Source organism: Maylandia zebra, linkage group LG11 (assembly GCF_041146795.1).
Source record: "Maylandia zebra isolate NMK-2024a linkage group LG11, Mzebra_GT3a, whole genome shotgun sequence".
NCBI lineage: Eukaryota > Metazoa > Chordata > Actinopteri > Cichliformes > Cichlidae > Maylandia > Maylandia zebra.
The window spans coordinates 26,295,372-26,316,206 of record NC_135177.1 but is presented as its reverse complement, the minus strand read 5'-3'; the positions used below and the strand labels follow the sequence as shown (position 1 = coordinate 26,316,206).

Below are 20,835 nucleotides of genomic sequence, written 5' to 3'. Positions count from 1 at the left end.
GATACTATTTTGCATTTTTTGGAAAAAATATTTTCATCAAAAATTAAAAATGGAAACGAGTGGGTCAACAAGTAGGACACGCCAATGTGTTAAATGTGGAAATTGCTTTGAAGGCGAATGCACATTGTAGCATCAGCACATGGAGAGAAAGACGGGGACAGCGATGAAAGCTAGATAATGGCATCATGTAGAAGAGATGAAACACAGGACATAAAGAAAGAGTGAGAGAGAGTAACGAATTTTGAGTACCCAGCAAAACACAGAATGTGACAAGTAGATAAGAAACAGCATGATGCATGGTGACAGGAAGAAGGACAGACGGAGTGATGGAGGGAGTGGCAGTGGAAGAAAAAGGATGGAGTCAAGGAGAGGTAGCAGGATGGAGGTAGTGGGGAAGGAACGGGGTGTAAGGTACAAGAGAACAACAACATGGAGAGAGGGAGAGAGGGAGAGAAGGCGAGAGGAAAACGGGGGCTGGTGAAGCGATGAGGCGAAAAAGTACAGCACACCAGGGAGAGATAGAAATGATGGAAGGATCGCAGCTGAGGCACAGGGACAGACGGATAGAGACACAGTGACAGAGAAAGGCACGGGGAGGGATGGAGTGAGACAAAAAACAGGAGGTTTTCAGTGTTTCCTGCTGCCTGAAATGATGGCACAGTACTTTACCAACAGTATGACAGAGTTGCAGCCAGAATTATGCATGTACATTTTTATTAGTATGAGGTGGCCAGAGTGATAATGGAGCCCTTAAAGTAATTCAAGCTCTTAATACTTTAATGGCATCTGTAATGTTCCTGAACAGAGTTCACTGAAATTCACTGCATATATTACAGGTAACTGTAGAATTTTTAAAAAGTATTTAAAAAGTGGGTATAGCTATATTTTATGGCTGCTTTCTGAGGAATTTCCCTACATAGTGTAATGCTCTAATTTTTAAAGTGCTAAAAATGTTGGTTGCATATATATATTAAAAGAATAAAAAGGACTTTTGGATCCAAAAACTGTGCAAGAATAAAAGAAAAAGGAGACCAGCGTGAAATGAGAGAGAGTCAGAAAGGTGTAAGACACAGACAGAGAAAGACTGAGGCTGATAGTATGCCCGAGGATTATCGGGCTGATTTGCTGCAGATTTGCCCACACGGACAATTGGATCAAAGGCTTGATCAGGACTAGTGGTCAACCTAAATATATCTGGTAGAGTGAGAGGTTTTAAGATTCAATTTCAGGCAACCCCGTGAACTTGTAGATTGATTTGAACTACTCCAATAATGTCAAACATGTCCAATAATTATCGCTGAACATTTGCAAAGATCCGGGCAAAATCCTGTGCTGCACAGAGATCGTTATGGCTGATCCGACGACTGTGCGTTACCAGTCAGGCAAGCGGAGTTTATTAAAGCGTGGTGTGAGGAAGAGCATACTGAGGCTGATGTTTTGCCTCCATTGTTGTGTTCATTGTGATTATTTTGTAAGTGGTAAGTCTGCATAAGTAGGATTGTTTTGGTTTTATAATAACAAAATAATATTGTGGTTTAGTTAAGTTTGCCTATAAACTTAAACAAATATTATGTTTCTTCATAGTCTTCATTATTTTCCTAATGTTGTTTTAACAGCGTTGGAGACAAAATCGTTCATTTTCACACCAGCTCTACAAGCCAATATTCTGTTGTTCTGGGTTTTTTTTTTTTATTCAACTTGAAAAACAAGTAGCACACACTTGGGAAAATTACCTAAGACAGAAAATCCATCCAACAACAAAAAAATAAAAAACCTGAAACTGTGATTTGGTCCTGTTAGAGTTCTAGTTTATCATTATCTCATTGTGCCAGAGTCCCCAGGATGAGTGTTTTCATATCACTGTGCTACAGTGTGCTCTGCTTACTGTCAGTCACCTCACAGCTTCCAGAAAAAAAATTCTCTGCTTCGACATCATCCATCTCCAAACATGTTGCATTACACTGTCTCAGTCTAAATATTCTCACAGCAATATTTTTGTATTTGAGGCATCTTTCTTGGCCAGGATGGTTGTAGATTTCAAAATAGATATGAGGCACAAATGTCGTCCAACCATTATTCGTGCTGTTTGGATGAGTGAGTGGTACTCCATGTTTCTCTATTCCTGATCTGTCTTTCAGGATACTGATACAAAAACATAAATGCACTGGAGTCTAGAATGACTTTGTCTCAGGCAGTATATTTGCAAAATAGGTTTGAGTTTTAAAGTCAAAAAGTGCCACCTACACACAGTGAGCGGGCGAAAGAGAGGAGCAGGGCTGATGAGAATGAGGTTCGAGTGCTTTGACATTGATAATTGTGTCAAAGGAACATTAAAACAAAGTGAAAAGCTTGAGAGTGGAAAAGGAAAGGAGATTTCTGCAGGCGACATTGAAACCATATTGACTAACTCCCAACCCTTTTTTCTTGATCACACTAGTTTGTCCCAGGGGAGCAACTCACCTGATTGGCTGCCTTTCAGGGGCAGGCTACTCTGGTCCGGAGGTGAGCTTGTTTCCTGATAGGTGGTTGCTAGGCAATGGATGTTGGGTATGGAGAACAGACCAGCTGTAATGGATGATTGTGTGTAACTATGCCTCAGTGTGTGTGTGCGTGTGTGTACGGGAGACAGAGTTTCTGTGGGGATTGTGTCTGTTTTTGTGCATTTGCATCATTTACTATGTTGGTGTCTTTCCAAAATAACTCACACTGAACAGCACATGTATCAATTAAATGGTGTATGTGTGTGAGTGTATGTGTGTGTGGTTATGTGTGTGTGATAGCCTCCTGCAGGCAGAGGAGTGTAATAACTGTCATTACCAAACCATGGGCTTAAGTCCTCATTTAAAGTCTAAAAAGAATTTAAAGGAGAGCTGCTGCCAGAGCCATAGCAATCATAAAACTGTGCGTGTGTGTGAGCCTTAATGTGTGCTGGCTAGAAAGGACGCACATAGAATAAATATACAGACATGCTTTCAGTTATGAAGGGTCATTTGGCATAACTCTAAGGCTTCCATCTGTTATGCTTTCACACACAAACACACAGCTTAGAATGTATGTATTGTTGCGCAGGCCCCACATAGAGCCTTATTAGGCCTGTTTGTGACTGCTGCAGCTTAATTTAGTCCCCTGCTGGGGGTGTTATTCTCTTCATTTGAATTATCAACAGGTGTACTGGGGCCTTACAAATAAAACCCAGCCTGATAGTGGCGGTTCTACAAGTGTTGGTAATACTAGTCGGGCTCTAATTCTTGTTCTGCTGCTGTGGTTAGTCTTTAATAGCCTCAAATCCCCCAAGTCCCCTTGAGCTAGGTAACCAAGCATGATGTTGATCAAGCTGAATTAAAAGTGAAATCTTGAATTTTTTTAAACGAGGCGAGAGGTATATAAAATTTAGTCTGCTTAATTGCTGCGAGCTGCCGATTTAATGGATCCCTCTGCTGAGCCTTGGCAGATTTTCCCTCCACTTTGAGGAGTCCAGGAGTAAATGAAGGAAGTGCACGTTTGTGTCCTGAATTCACTGTGCCCTGTATTCTGACAGGTGCTATCGTCTCACTGAAAGACCGTGAGCAGGTATTTGATTGCTGAAGACAAACAGCATCTCGCAGCCCTCTGCACAATAAATGAGGGAAAGAAAGAACTTAAGATGAACTGATATGTTTTCTTGTTCCACTCGGTGTAAGAAAGATAGAAGATGAGCTAGCTTTTGCTCTTCTTAGCCCCAGCTGCGAGTCACTAAGCATCGTCTGTGATTGACAGCCCTTATGAAAGAGAGGGTGAAGTGGAAATTTAACAGATTTCTTTCCATGAATTACCCTTTTTTAACTGAAACTGATAATAATCAGTCAGCAGTCCAGCTTGAAAACAATTAGCATATTGGAGAGGCTTTTTAAGTTTTGCAAGTGTGTGAGTATGTGTGTGGGTGTTACTATGGCCCTCTCTGCATATTAAAAGTATGATTAATAAACTTTAAATATGTCTACTTAATAGTTCTCGCACAGTGACGTTGATCTGTGTGTGGTGTGTGCAGATTTTTGCAGATGTATGTTCACTGCTCAGTTGGCTGCAAGACAGCAATAAAGCTTATTATGTAGGTAAAAACAGCAGTGGCGAGTGATAAATGAATAAACAGAGCCTGAGGGCAGTTAGAGCTGAAGGACGTGAAGAAGAGAGCAGAATAGAAGAATAGGGCGTGATGAATAAAAACAGTGGTGTGTCAGGGTCACTTGTGTGGAGGCAGTGATAGGTACTGTTGAACTTGCCAACTAGCTGTTTAACGCAGCGCAGATGCACGTGGGCAGTGTGTGAAGTGTTAGTGAGGGAGGGACAGAGAAGAGAAAAATGAATTTGATGCTTTTAGATATCTGATGTCAGCAAAAAAAGAAAAGAAAAAAACCCACCAAGAATGTCTGCCATATTTTCTCATCAAAAGAAAACAAAAACATGCTTGCTCACATATTAGCAAGCAAAAAAACACCCAAACCCATAAGGCCGTTCAAGTTTTATACTGGAGTCAGCTGTGACAGATAGACAGACAGTGGATGGGCAAATGGAAAAGAAGTTATAGTCTGTCGAAACATCATAAATTTCTGTTCCAATAAATCATACTTTATTTTTACATCAGTAATCATTACTATAATCCATTTATCAACCATTGGCTCTTAAAACACAATTAGTAGCCTTGTCATGTGTCACAATTGGAGAGATAGTAATTTGTCTGCATTGATCTTCATTTGTCTGACACAGTCATTTAACTGTGGGTAGTTTAATGTGGGAGGATGTAAAACCTTATACAAAAGCAATCCAAAGTGCTGTTCAAGGTAATAAAGAAGCAGAAAAAAAGTTATGAAATGCATATAAACAGGTTGAAATCTATTATGTCACTGTCACTCTAGGGAAAACAGCAGTTACAATGCCTTTGAAATCGCTGTTTCCAAGTGGTGACTACTCGCAGTGGGCTGCCATCTTCAAAGTGACTTTGGTGCATCAAGACGGCAATAAAACTGCATTAAGATGGAGTCAGTCTGCTATCAGTCTGCTATCAGTTTGTGATTGAATGGGTTCAAGTTGGCAATTAAATCTAATCTGTTTGTGATAATATAGCGATTAACTGTAATAAATTGGTGAAAATTACAATTCTGTTGCCATCTGCTGCCATCTACATAGTCAGAAGTTCACATTAACTACTCACATTCAGAGTCCAGCCCGAACCTCATAGATTTCAAACAGAAATTCAGAAATCTCTCCACAAATAGTGACATAGTTACTGCAGGGGCGCAATTTAACTGCAAAATGACAAAGGTGCTGGGAAAACTTGCTTTTACATACGAATATAACCAAAATACAGCCAGTTGGCAATGAGATGAGTTGAGTCCCCCTGTTGCAGAAGGATGGGTTGTGGATGAGTTACGTTTATTGGCGCAGACTAACTCAGACTGATTGCAATGTGTGGGCAATCTGTCTGTATTTATAAATTAGAATAAAACTTCTGCCAGTCTGTCTGAGTCGGACCTGTTTGGAGACTATTGATTCCCAGCAGGTGACCTGTGCAGTCACCTTGTAATCACCCAGAGGCTCAGAGTGTTGCACTTCTGGGGGCCCCAAAAGTTGAGGCTGCTAACTAGTTGCAATCATTTACTAATTGCAAAAGAATTCAGTGCAATGACTAGGCAGCCATCAATTTTCCCCATTCAGAAGGAGGTTGCCATCCTATTCTTGCTTGTGTGTGACTGAGTCATTAATCGTCATTTGGTGATTTTCGTGAAAGAGTCAGTCAATTCAATTCAATTTTCTGCATTTAAACATACTTTTAGGCTCTCAAAAACATAAAAAGTCTTTATAAAACAACAGTATAAAACACCAGTTCTTAATTGTTTATAACACGTACACTATGTATAATAGATCAAACCAGATATTCTGATTTGCAGAAATCAAATCTCACAACATGACAAATGCTATTTTTCTAACTTTGAAAAGTGTGTGTGAAGAAAATTAGTATGAGGGAGAGAAATGTGAAGGAAAGGAAACTCTTAGAAGTGAAACCAGAAGGACTGCTGTCAGAGTCACCTTGTAGGAGCAGTAAGTGAGTGTCCCAGTGAGGGATGTTTGGTACAAGCCTGCTCAAAGAGGAGAGGAAAGGGGTTGGAGGAATACACTACAGAGTGATGAAGGAGGAGGAGTACTTGGGACAGAGCTCTGACAGATTGTCATTAAGAAGGACAGCTGGCTTTTTCCGTAGTGACTCTTATCATCTTTAATCCACACATCAGATACACACACATACAAACTCGCTCACATTCTAATTTTTCCTTTCTTCTTTCAGGTACCATGGTCTCATTTAATTTGAGATCATTGTTTCAAGACAAACTTCAGCAAATACAAGTGACAGCACAAAAGCAGTGTATGCTAATTTAATAACGCGCTCAGTCAAAATACACATAAAAAGGCAATTATTAAACTTCTTGGCAAATACGAAAGGAAAGACGTTTTTTTTATTCTACTGTGTTTTTTTATCAAGTTTTTGTTTACAAGCAAATAGGAAATTATGCACAATGTATTTAATTATAACAGCATCTGTGAAATCTTGCTGTATTTATTGGACTTCAAGAAACACAGATGTGAACTGCATAGCTAGCTTTAAAAGAAGGTTCAAAACAACATACAATAGATATAATGAACTGCAATCTGCCTCTTAGCCTGCTTGTTTGACTCCCATATTGTGACTTAAATCTCCTGTAATACAGACACTCAGGTTGACTTAACATGATACTCACCCATATTGTAAGCTGAAGGAGTTAATCTCTGTAATCATCCCTTCTCTCCTGAGCAACTGTGAAACAGTACACTCCTGGCTGAAGTTGTAGTCAGACAGAACTTCAATTTTGGAGGTAGCACAATTATACACTGGGACTGGATGAAATCCGAGTTCACACAGGGAACCCAGACAGAGGCAAACTGAAAAATTTTAAACTTAAAATCTGGAATATCAGCATGGCCCTGGAGGAGTGATGCTTGGACACAATTAAACATGCTGCAAGTACAAGCATGCACACACATCCACACCCCATCAAAGAAGCATAGAGGCATAAATTAACTAATTAAAAACAATTTTGCTGACAAATACAACGCCGAAAGTTCCTAAAACTGTGAATGATTCAGTGTATGTACTTGTATATATTATAACTTTAATGCAGGGAGATAAAACAGAGAAGAAGGAAAAACCAGGAAGAAGAGGAAACGTTACAGAAAGACAGAGAGAGGCTGGGAAAGAAGATGCAAAATCATGAAGGAGTGGAATGAAAATGCATGACGGGGAAAGAATGGAAAGAAGAAAGTGGGAGAGTGATAGGGAAGCACTAGAGCAAATCAAAGTAAAATTAAGTGCATTTACATATTTAGATGAGCGCTTCTAGTCAGCCTGTCTAATTATTTCATCTCCATTTTTCATTTGCACGCTGTTCGATCCAAAAGCAGCAGGCCGTGAGGAAAGTCTCTCTCTCGCTCTCCCATTCCCTTCACCATTACTTTTATCAAACTCACTCTCAGCCCTCTCTCCCTCTGACTCTCCACCCCTCGCGGCCGCCTTTCGTTATCCGGGTCATTAACATACGCTTTTTGTCCATTCACACTTGTTCTTCCTATCTCCCTCACGCCCCCTGCTCCCACCGTCTCTCACCATGTTTTATGCATACGAGGATACTGCCCCACATGTGTCCGAAAGTCTGTGTGTGTGTGCAAAGGTTCACTGCTAATGCCCCTTCTACTACCATGTTTTATGCATCGCGTTGTGCACCAACCCAATATTAAACCCTTCAAATGAACTATGTCAGGAGCAGCCAAGCCACATTAACCTTCTATGACTGATTTTTCCCTCTGTTTTTATGCCTTCTTTTCACACTCCACAGTTCTGTCTTTCTCCTCCCTCACACACTCTGCTTTCTTTCCCCTCTGTTTTTGTTTTTGTATATCCTTTCCGACTGTATTACTCACCCTTGCTGCTATAAATGTCTTTCTCCATCTACATCCACGCTCATCAGTGCAATCTATTAGTGTCTTGCATGTTTGCGTGCATGAGCATGTGTATCTTTGACTTGAAGTCTTGGTTTGATTTTGTGTTTGTGTGCACCTCTTAGGGAGCAATGATTGTATTTAGGCAGAATTGTGTGTGTGGCATCCAGGGTATGCATTTTCCTGCTACTGTTTGCATGCAGCACTGTGTGCTTCTTGCATCGTGAATATATGTGTTTGTGTGCATGTGCATCTGCGTACATGTGCATCTGCTGGCATAAAAGGTTGTTATGTGCTTTAGGTGTTAATTGGCTGCGGAGCTTCGTTAATATTCTCCTTGCGAGCCTGCTCGTCAGGAACAGAGCCGGCAAACTGATGAGTTTGTGATTTTCCTCCAGAGAGACGAAGAGAAAGAGGGAGAGAGAGCGAAAGGGGGAAAGAGTAAGAGTGACTCCAGTGCAAAGACCTGCTGTAAGGTCATAGTGAGAGAAGAGTCGAGCAAGAAAAGGATTGGAAAAACGTAACAGAGGAAGAGAGGGCAAGCAAGGCGGGAGCGAGAGACATACGAGTGAGGAGCGGGTGGAAAAAGCAACAGACACAACAGTAAGAGAGACAGAGAAAATGAAGGGATAGAAAGAGAAATGTGATAAAAAGCCACAAATGGTTCCACTGAGGCAGCGGGTGAAAGGAAAGATTATATCATGCAAGGGAGAAATTATCCCTTTGTTAGGCGTTAGTGAATTGGCGGAATGGGGGCAAAGCTGTTGGCAGGGCACTCCCCAGCGAGCTGGCCCATCGCTGCTCAATTCTAATCACATACACTATGCCACGACAGCACACAGCTAACCTGTACCAGACCCTGTTTACAGCTACACATTCACACTAAAATATACAAAGCCTCTGCAGAGTGAATAAAAATGAAACATCATAAGCTGCAGCCTTGACAGGCTGATATCAACATCAGTATCACATCATATGAACATACCTGCAAAGTAAAGGGCAAGATAGTGAGCTGGTGCATACACATGCAGTCACTGACAGCCATTTGTCACACATGTACATATCAGGGAACAAAGGAGGGTTCCAAATACATAACGCACAAATGTTAGCACATGCAGTGGGGACACAAAGAAAAGAGACTGACACATGCAATGCAGCAGAGAAAACAGTGAGCGGGGAGTTGTACCCTGTCACTGGGAGGTACAATGCCACATGGATAATGAGTGTTACTCCCAGCAGGTAGCAGCGTAGCATGTGACTCATAGCGACACTTGTTCAGAGAACAGCTCAGAGAGTACGTTTTAGAGTTGGCAGGTAACAATGTTTGCATTTATCTTACTCAATGAGAGATAACTGAGCTTAGCATTCTGTAGCGCCACAGTAGGGCTCTTATGGTCATGCATAAAATGTGCGTGTAATGACTTGTTAAACTTAAACTGTGTATCTTTTTACATGCATGACAATGGCAAGGGTCTGGAGGAGATTTACAGAAAGTGCCAGGCTTGTATTAAAAAGATCCCAACCTTGCTGGTCAACATGCTTTACACTTTGCTCTACACCTTCTCTTTATCTGCGCAAATGAGAAACCCCGCAGCTACCTTGATTCCTCATGCTTTTTTTTGTGACTGCTAGTGTTACATATTTTATCTGCACTAACAAGGTCTATGGGGTCTTCTTACATGACCTGCATGATTCCAGGTTAACAACTTGCAAGTATGCAACTAAAGCTAATCTTTACTAAATGTCATTGGGTTTGCAGACATTACTTACAGGCACTGTAACTCTTGTCAAATACCAGGATGCTTTGGTACAATGCAATGCGGTCTTCTAAAATATACCATTTGGACTGATTATTGGTTTGCCAGCTATGTTTAATAGGAGAAGTAACTGAAGCTGAAATTATGGTTACTGGCAGTCTTTCAAGTTGATGAAATCCAACTTTCTTTTACAGCTCAGTGTAAGAAAGTTTTTCTTATCCAAAGCACAGGACTTGGACACCAGTATTCACGATTTTTGCCAAATTCACTTCAGCAAACCTGCAAACTCTAACTATGCTGCACGCTTGCTAAACTGAATACTACTAACTGAATATTTTCAGGAATGAGAATAGATCTGAAGCAGGTTTGTATTCCTTTTCAACAAGGCCTTTACGCTGCCTTTACTCGTGTGCTTTTTGTGTCTAAAACAAACATAAAATAGTTTTTAAATAGCATTTTGTTATGTAAAAATGAATAGGGCATAAGGAGAAGGAACAGAGTGATACTGGACATTTTTATACCTACAGTATAGGTCTGAATGATGCCATATAAATATTTTGCATTTGCAATTTAGCTTTGTTCAAAATGTGCGTTTTCTTTACTTCTTTTTATAAATTGACTTAATTATTGCAACATAATTTTCCATGTAGGCTATGTAACTTTGCAAAATGTGAAAAGTACTTGAAAGAACTATACTGTTTGTACTGAGACATTTGATGACTCTGGGGATGTTAAGATGTTCAACTTGATCCTGTGCTTGAATTGGAAGAGCAAATTCATTCACTTCTTCACACATTTTTTATTATTATTATTGTATAGACACCCCTTGAGAAGTGAGTCATAACAGAAGTGAGTTTTTAGCATTTGTGTGAGTGCTTGATGTGAGAGGTGTTTTCTAGCTTTTGTCCAAATCATTTAAGAGTATCCCAATGTGCCACATCATTTGTTTCACAGAGTCATCTTGGAATGCTTCCTTGAAAAATGTTCGAAAAAGAATTGTCACTTAAAAAAACACATTGACAAACTATTCAAGTCAACAAACACAGGACTGTGGAAAAGCAGAAGAGGAAAATCAAGACATCGTTTTTGTCTGTGTCGCTAGGTATTTAGCATTTCTTGTGGTGTTTTTGGTATACAAAAAGTGCTCACAGGAATTCACAAAAATATTTGGTACGTGCTTAAGAAAACACTCTACTTGTTGTGGTAACAAAATCACACCAGCAGCTGTATTATTGACCAGTAGTTCCACATGCTGATGGTGATTGGACAGTCCTTGGGATACAAGTGCAACTTGAAGCTTGGAAAGATGCATTTTTTCAGCGATCATGATAAAGCAAAGCTTCACAATATGAATTAAAATGCAAGATTCCCCAGAGTTTTTTGTGGAGATAAATTGCAGTGAATTAACCAAAGACTGCATATTTCTAATAAAACATTCAGCTGGCTTGTTCCACTACAATAGCACCGGGCCATCAACACAATTCTTTATCTTCGTTTCTTGCAGTGTGACACTTGAGAGTGTTGTGGCTTAAAATTTGCCATGGTGGAAAAAAAGTATGCTAAAATTGCCAATTTTATGCGCGGTTGATGCATTGTAAATGCTTAATGGGACTAGAAATAACAATAGGATGTCTATATATGTCTACCTCAGCCCTGTTATGTCTTTCCCTCAACTCATAAAATCAGTGAAAAGAAACTGCCAGTACTGTTATCGACCATAAAGTGAGTTTAATCTCAGGGTTAACTATACATACACAAAGCAGAAAGCTATGACAAAGCAGTGTTTTATTTATTTACTCGGAATAGACAAATGTGTCAAGTAGGAAGTATCTGAATAGGCTACTTCCTCTATAAATGTGCTCAGAAACATCAGTGAAATTGGCTCCGAAGGAATACTGCCTCTATAAATGCTTTTAAAAGTAGAGAGGTTTACCATTTTAGGTAGAAAATATCAACTAAAATGCGCAGTCTTTACACATAACCTATTTCCATGCAAACTACGTCATTTCAGACAGCCAGTGATTCAAGCCCCAGTATCGGTTTTGCATTCTTATGAGCCTGTCGTGTTGTGTTGTGAGCAGCATTGACTTTTATTTATTCGCCAGCCCCCAATGTCAACAAACAGTGAAAATAAAGAAAATCAAAACTTTCTAATCCTAAATTGTGTAAAGAAAGGCTGTTGGTGTCATTCGAAAGCCACCCCAATGATCGGGCCATATTGATCCCTTTGCCCAGGAGTGTGAGGTGAGCTGGAAGTAACCTGAGCTGTGCCTCCAGAAAATGCAGTCACTGATAGTGTCAAATAGATTGAGGAGCTGTGACTTTTCTAATTAGAGTTCAGAGCAAACCCAGCTGGATTAGCTAGTGCATGGCTCTAGGGTAGCTATTAACACCAAGTCAACCAAACAAGAAATCAGAAAGATGAGAGGAGAAAGAGAGCAGAGGGCCAGGGAGAGGCTGATTGAGCTTGTCAGGCCCGATATGAATGTACTCAGAGCTCGGTCAAAATAGTTTTTTTTCCCTTTTTTTTTTTTTTAAAAACAGATACATGACCTGCAATTTAGAATTTCTCATGTTCTCCTTGTAAATTCCTATTCATTTTGTAGTATCTCAAACAGCAGCTGCAAATAGATTTTTTTTTATTTCTTTTTCATTTTTTTGCATACACTGAATAAAACCCAGAGGATATTACTCAATCAGGACAGTTCAGATAACATTTGGTTTTTGTGACTTTCTCGTAGTTTAGGGCTTTGTAGCAGCTCATAAAACAAAATCTATAAAGCAAGAAAACTCACACGTTTCTGAATATGCAAATTTAACATACAAATTCACGTGCCTGTGTTGTTGCCACACTAACAGCCTACTTGAATCTTAATTTGACTTATTTTACCTTTCAGGAATACACCCCCTCCTCCTCCTCCTCACTTTGACAGTTAATAAACCTACAAATTTCATGCTTACATAGACACATATACATATGCTCCACCTCTACGAAGACATCACCACCTCGTGCTTAGGCGCACACATACACTCATATGTTCCAAACCCACTCGCCTCAACCTCAAAGGAGACATAAGAAATAAATTCGACACTTCCGCTTACCCAAGAAGCGCCTTAAGGACAAAGAGAAATTTAATCTCGGATAAGCCTCCCGATAGAATCTCTGCATTAGCCCTCTGCTGCTGGTTCACAGCTATCCCATCAACCCTTACCTCCCACACCTTGGCACAATTCCCCTGCATCCCTCCTCCTCAACACTGATTTTTTTTTATTTCCTCTCCTTCTCTCCCTCCCTTTTCTCACCACTTCTTTTCACTCACCTGCTTCCTGCTTTGTCATTAAATTCAGTTTTCTTCACCTCACTGCTAATCTTTCCTCTTTTACGTCCCTCTTGTCTCCTCATGACTTGTCCATCTCATGCCTTCACAGTCTCTTCCCATTCTTCCGGTGAGGCTGCATCTGTTCCCAGGTGTGGTACATACTGTATATATCTATATTTCTGTTCCTCTCCCTTGTCGGAGAGCTTTAATACCATTGGTATTAAATGCTGGCACGACCTCCTCGGCATACTTAAGCAGGCAGTTGTAAGGCTGTTTGAGTGCTTAATATTTTCAGCACGCTGCTGACTTAAGCCCCTTAAGTGCTTTGGCAACACTTATTCCACGGTGGCACCAATGAAGCCCATTAAAAATTTGATTTGGATGAGAGAGAGGGGGAAAAAGGGAAAAAAAAAGAGGAAGGGGGATAGGGGACACAATTTGCCATTACTTCCATTCCTTCCGCACACACTGCGACAAAAACAAATACACCCATCAGGGGGTTGCCCACACAGGGACTTTGCAGACAAACAAATACGCACATACTCACCAGTTGTGGGTATGATTTGCAATGTGTTCTTTTTGTCTGTAATTATGTCCTTAGTTAATCTATAAAGTACATTGCCATGACCCTATTTTGATAAAAGCTCTTGATAAATAAATTTGACTTTATTTGACTTGATGATAGGGAACAGCGTGTTTCAAATTAAATGCATTAAGATGTTTGTAAATAAAGCTTGTGGCACATTAGGACCGATAGTTTATGATTAGTTGATTAAGAACAAGTAGAGGTGCTATTATAAAAGCAAAGCTGTGTTGCTTTTCGCTTTTTACAGGACAATGAATGTCAAAGACGCAGAGTCTGCTGCAGTTAGCTTTCACTATTGGCTTTGTATTGCAGGTTTTATTGCCAATAGCAGTAATGATAGTACATGAGCTTGAACAAAGGAATTTCATTATACACAATGTGGTGAAACAAAATTTACTGTCAGGTTGGTCTAGCTGTTAGCAATGATTTCTGTTTCATCAGTATAAAAATATGGAGCCGATACTTTTTGATGGGCCAAACTCGCATCAGCGTAACTCATATATACTCATAGTCATGTTCATTTTTCCTTTCTCCGCATCCAGTTTGAATTACAAAGACAAAAAACACGTACCCACTTCTTGTCAGCAGACAGCCATGTGCATCGCTGCAGCCATAAAAAACGCCCATTTAACATAAAGAGGCACTATGATGCCTCTGTTCGTGGCTGCATGGATAAATTAATGGCTAGTAGATAGTGAAAGGGCTAAACAGTCAACCAAATGTACACTCTTCTTCAGTCAACACAGAACAGTCAAGCACAGTTCACACACGCACACACACTGCCACTGTTTGTTGACCTGAAAGGCATCCATTGTCACTGCTTCCATCCACACACAGACATCTCTAACCTTCACAAAATAGTATGCCAAATATGCAGACACTGATCCCACACTGACACACGCACACAGAGTCTAAGCAAGGAGAGGGAGGCCAGGCTTATATAAGCAAGTGAACGACAGAAAACAGACAGATGGATTTGATCAGCAGTGATAGCACGCTGGGATTATGACAGTTTTCATAGATCAACAGGAAAGAAGCAAAACGAGGACAAGTTGTGGGAACTAACTAGCTTCTGCGGACCAGAGGATTAAAAGAAGAGGACAGAGAACGGGCGCTAGAATGGATAAACTAAGCACGATTTGAGATCAGTTTTAACAAGTGGATAGACTTTGTTTCCATCTGAGTGCTGCAAGGCCTTAGACCTGCCAGACCCGAGCTGCTGGTGTACACCAACACAGAGTAATTTTCTCAGCATCAGCCAGTTGACCAATGAAGTCAGCGCTGTAGGGAAGATTGGCGATGATCCGCTTTCAGCTTTGCCAGGAGTGTCAGAGCAATCGCCGTTAGAGCTCATTGTGTTTGCAGTAGCACAGAGAGTGAGAGAGAAAGCAGACAGTGTGTAGTAATCTAAGGATGACACCCGCACTTTATTCCATCAGATAGTGCTCAGTGAGGTGTGCGGTGCAGCTCGCTGCGCTTTGTCTCTACACTACAAACACACACACATTAAGCACTCACAACTACACACACACAAACACACCAGAGCCACACACTTACACAGACCAACAAGGCATCAGGTCCTGACAATCAGCGAAACTGTGTCTGGACCTTGAACACAGCAGGGTTTGAGATCAGTGTGTTTGAGCGAGAGTGTAACTGGAGTGCACCCAGGCGCCGACTGCAGCCAGTGGAACACGTTAGAAAGGAAGCGTTAGGAATGCCGATGCTGCATGATTAAACTGTCCGATAACCTGTGATTATTCAGAGAAGTCTAAAATTACCGTGTAAAATCTCTGTCCATTTGCGCTGCAGTGTGTACATGATAGCTCATCTGCAAAGTTCTAGCATCCAAGCGAATAATGGTAGAATTCTTGTGAGGATCACGTGCAAGTCTCCGGGGTAATATAGCATACCAAAATATGTAGCATCTGAATGTAAAGCATCTTACAACAGTTTTGTTTAGTGCTTTGCAAGTTCGTTCTTCTACACAGGGCAAGCACTTTCACTCTGTCTTTTCAGCGCTGCACTCGAGCTCAATGGATTTTATTTAACCATGGCTATCTCTAGATGAGTTGCAGTAAGATAGTGTCTCAGTCTCTCAAGAGGTCTGGATGGTTTGGTATTAGCTCTAAGGAACATTGACTTCTCTGCCTACTGATTTGTTGGGTGAGAAGTGCTGAAAACCTTGTCTAACTCATTAAAATACAATCTGTTTGAGGATGAACGTTGTTGCCCTAGATTCTTCTGTCCTTAAGGGCATAGCAATGGAGATGGTTCTATTTTGAAAGTTGTAATATTGTCAACACCAGCAGAGAAAATCAGACCTGCTTTGGATGTCAGTTTCTTGTGCTTTATTTGACTGAAATATTGTAATACTGATGGTTTATTTCCCTTAAATAAGTGTGGTTTGACCCAATGGAGACAGGTTGCCTATTTGTTGTTGTGGTTAACTGTGTGGCTCATTATTGCTCAGACCCTGCTATAAGCTCCAAGTGTGACGCTGTAGTATACAGCTGAAGAATTAATTAACCTGTACCTCATTCAGTTAATTGCATAGCTGCCATTACTGAATACTCTTGTTAGTATACGGTCTGTTTGGCATTGTTTTTCTCAGTTTATTGATTTTGAGAATCTCAGACTTTGGTCTCAGGAGACTTAAAGCGCTACAATAAAAAATTACATTTTCTTTAAATTGAACTGAGCCTCTGTAGGACTTTGCAGTGGCAAATCTCCTGCATTACATGGAATTAAAACAATGCATATTCTAAATTCTGTCTAAGGAACACAAGGAGCTATAGTCAACAAATGAACTTTGTTGCTGTAAGCTTTTCTCTGTGTGCATTGTGATATAGTGTCTAAATCGCTTGCTCTATAATTGCTCTGAGCTCTGGCAAAACATTTGTGTGTTGCGTGCAAACGCTTGCTAGAAGTCAGTCTTGTGTGGCTTTGTTGCTAAGGTAGTTTCTTTGCATGTGCTTGGATGCTGTATAGCAGTTTGTCCTCATACAACAACAGTTAGCATGTGCATTTGTTGGCATTGTTTTTGAGAACAAATCCAATTGCATATATGTGTGTGTGTGGACTGGTTTGTCAGTAGCAGTGCAGGCAGGGTCACAAAGGAGCCATTGATCAAACAGTCACAGCCACACACACACACACACACACACGCGCGCATTTATACATACAAACACAAGTTCTCAATACACAATGAGGCCTGTCCGAAGCTCTGTCCTCTGCCGCCTCCTTCCTGCTCCTTACTCTCTTGCTCTGCGCAGCCTAGTTCTGGTCCTGCTCTGCATCACTCGTAAGTCCTGCACTTATTCACATGAACTCACACCCACATACTAGTTAAATGAAATGCGCACAGTTGTTTCTACTGCTACTCACTAAGTAAGTCAAGGAAGCAAGCATTTCATTTTCACTTGTAAACACTCTTAGTATAGACAGTATACATCAGCGTAATTTACATTTTAACTCCCTGCAGATATTCATCCAAATGTTGTATAAAAAGAATAAGTCATAAGTATTTGGTGTCCAAATGTGCAAAAAACTAAAAATTCCAAGATTTGACCAAGGGACAGTAACACACAATGAAATCATTTTTCAGTGTACTGGTAATTATACTGATCAGATGCAACATTGCAGCTATATTGTGTACGACCCCATTGTGCTTCCAGAACAACTCTGACCCACTGGGACATGGAGAAGGTGTCGTGTAGGTGTTAGCATTGGATCCTTTGGGTCTTGTGGGTCGGGGTTTCTCAGTACTTTTGATTATGTTGCTGCTCAGCCTAATTTAAGTTTGGTAATTGCATCTAAGGTTAAAGAGAGACAAAATGAAGACAAGCATGTATCCCCATGAGATGAAGAGACTAGGGAATAACTTGAGGACTTAAGGAAAGCAAATGAAACATAGAGAAAGCAAGAGTGTGGTTCAAGAACCTAATGTGAGAACGTTAGACCCACAGAGTATGAGAGAATGGTGCAAGAGTGAAGTGCAAGAGACAAATATTGAGAGAGAGCCAGACTGACACAAGGAAAACACGATTTGGCCAGACAGACACTTGTACTGTATGTGAGGGAGGCAGGGAGCCGCAGAGGCAGAAAAAGTGAAATGGAAAGACAGAGATGGAGAACAGTGCACTCTGTGTGTGTATGGAAGAAAGACAGAGATGGAGCGGATGGTACAGAGATGAAACAAGACACTAAAAGACCTCAAAAAGAGTTGCATGAGATTGAGATTTGAAGCCAAGAGATGATTGATTGAACACAAACCAGAGCAGTAGATGAAGTGGAGTGAGATCAGCAGTAGAGTTGCTGCTGTGCTATTAATACCTCCTGTCATTATTATTATGAATTTAAAGCAGAGGAGATGTTGTTTCCCTGCTACTCACTAGTAAACAATATCCTTTTCCCTTCATTTAAAAATTCTATTACTTTTGAAGTGACATTAATAGTGATGGTACTATGATGGAATGTAGAGGGGGTCTTGGGTTGGGGTAACAAGTGGGGAATAATCTATATGGAGAAGGAGTTTTTGTGTTGGCAGTCAGCTTTTGGCAGTCGGGGTTTAAATTTCAAGCCAGCAAAGCAGTTTCGAGTTGTGCCTTCAATGAGCATTCACATACACTCTCTCGCATGCGCCATTTCAAAGGAGTACGCACACATGATTTTAAATACATGCACATATCAGTGCATTCTATTTCCCACACATACACATCCATGAGTTTCACACATATGATATTCCCAATATACACACACCAAAGGAAAATTTTGAAGGGGTGTTAAAACCAGTGCTTTTGGCTGTGTTGAATCTCCAGTGTAGTTGCCGTGGTTGTAACAGCCTTGTAAATTTCCTTTAAGCTGCTGTTGGGGTATGTGTGGTGGCCATTGTTGCAGGGTTGTTGGGACTGTGACAGACTCAGGCCGTAAAACGCTGCAGAGTAGATGGAGCTAACCAGCTTTGGCTGTCAGAAAATGTGGGGAAAAGGAGGGGAAAGAAAAGAGAGAAAGAGATGGTAATTTGTGAAGCATAAGAGGAGGTGAATAAGGGAGCAAAAAGAGTAATGGGATGGGTGGACAAGGGGAGCAGAGAGGGCTCAGACAGATACAATTCAGTGGGGGAGGAATGAAGAAGGTATGGGACAAGGCAGGGATGAGGTGATTGAAATACGCTAAAGGGCTAGAGAGACCTAAAGATGCAAAGGTCAAAATGAGAAATGTGTTGAAAGGAGGAGAGGAGGTGTGAGGAAAAAAAGGGGGATGAGAGCAGTAAAATAATAAGATTTCAGTGCAATGGAGGATGGAGGCAGTGTGACTAGGGAGCAAAATCAGAATGCTAAAAACGGGATTTGAAATATGTAAATAAATGAAAGTAAATGTTTCTAATGAGAGGTCAAGAGTGAAAAGAGACAATTTTATGCTGATTTGCTGATTAGCAGTGCAGTTCTAATAGCACAACATTGGTTGATGGATGAAATGAGGTCTAAAGTTTCTGCTGGAGAGAGAGAAAGAGAGAGAGATTAAGAAAAACACAGAAAAAAGAGGGTAGGATAGAGGGACAGGGCTGAGCTATATGACAAGTAATTAAGAGAAGAGAAAGTAGAGAAGATGAAAGAGGGGAAACTGAAACATTCGGTCTCTTGCTCCACTTATTTTTGTTTTGCCCTCTTGTCCCATTCATTCCTCTCACTTTTTTCTGTCTTCCCCTTGCTCCTTCTCTTCCCCTCTCCCCGCACACTATAAAAACAGCATGATTATGCTGCAGACTTGAGCTGCAGAACAAATCACATTTAGGGAAGGAGAGTGTGGAGATGGAACCAGCAGAGAGGCAGGAAAAGATTCCCACTGAGTCACAAAAAGAGAAAGAATGAGAGAGATTGCAAGGGGAATGAAAGCATATTGGAGTTCAGAATGAAACTATTGCAAAGCCAGGAAAAAAACTACATGAAGAAAGAAAAAGAGAGAGGGAGAAAGAGTTTAGAGACCAGAGATAACAGGGAAGATTTAAAGAGAAAAAAGTTGCAAAAATTCTCCTGAGGCCCAGGAGAGAAGCGGAAAGGGGACCTTTAGGACAGCATTAATGAAGAAGATGCATGATGAACGATGCAATAAAAGATAAGGGAGATGAGAAGGAGAAAGAAGATGGGCCGAAAGGAGAAGGAACGCTGAATGACGAAGAATCAGGGATTAGATAAGGCAAAAGGTGGGGAGGAGATGGATGGAGAGACTCTGGGTTTAAATAAAAAGAGGAAAGAGGGAGATGTGAGAATGAGATTAGACAAGAAGACAGCAGGAGGAGAGAATTATGAGCTGTGGATGAAGTAAAAAATCGGGGACAGGGTAGTACACTCAAAAACTGAGAAGAAAGTGTGAGCTTAGGAGGGGAAAAGAGGACTTCAGAAAGGGACTGAACAAAGGTAATGAGAGAGACGACAGCGAGATTTGTAAAGGATTATGTATTATTTATGTACAGGGAGAATTTTTTTTCTTGGAACTGGATTTGATTGGCAGAGTTCTGCCTCCCTGTGAGATAAAGCGATAATTTTAGACAGGGAAGAGAAAGAGGGGAGAGGGAACGGGAGAGAGTTGCGGGTCTGCAGTGGGAGGTTTGGAGTGGAAGAACGTCAAAGTCAGCTTTTTCATAGAGTCGGAACGCTGCAAAACTCTGTGATTAACCTAGAGCAAGTGTTCGTACACACATGCTCATAAATATACACTCACGCATATAAACACTGCACACTTCATTTGCATACATACCGTAGAAACCGACTTGCCTCGCAGACTCACGGGATAACGCAAGATAAAAATATGTACATCCAGATGGGAAGTGATGGAGAAGTTGCCAAAGGACGAGCCCTTATGAGTGGAAACTATGAGCTGCTGTTATTGTTTTAATTAAAGCAGTAACAACATCAGGGGTTATGCATTGTAGTCTACAGCACCAGTTCCCTTGTAAATCCGTGACCAGCATGCAAAGAAAACACAAGCTCTTGGCCCTCGTCCAGTTGAAAGATAATGACAGATAATGAATAGGGAGACAGTGACTGCACTTCTTCAAGGATACATGAGGGCTTGTTTGGGGCAAATGGAGACAGTTCATCTCTTATGTGGCTTGTCTTTCTGTTCAATCTTCACCTTTCTCCACCTTCAAAGACATGGAGAGAGT

The 20,835-nt window shown here is 40.8% G+C and overlaps 1 protein-coding gene across 5 annotated transcripts in view; it reads left to right on the top strand.

The window, feature by feature from the left end:
• cadm4 (cell adhesion molecule 4) overlaps positions 1-20,835 on the top strand; it is a 161,493-nt gene that overhangs the window by 102,954 nt on the left and 37,704 nt on the right. The window contains exon 1 of one of the 5 annotated variants that reach the window (XM_076890124.1): positions 14,612-14,906. The exons of 1 other annotated variant lie outside the window; for it this stretch is intronic. Coding sequence is in view for 3 of the 4 variants with exons in the window: in XM_004550946.6 (XP_004551003.1) it covers positions 16,875-16,971 (97 nt within the window). In the remaining variant the exon portion in view is untranslated. 3 more of the 5 variants (XM_004550946.6, XM_004550944.6, XM_004550947.6) reach the window with 3 other exon arrangements.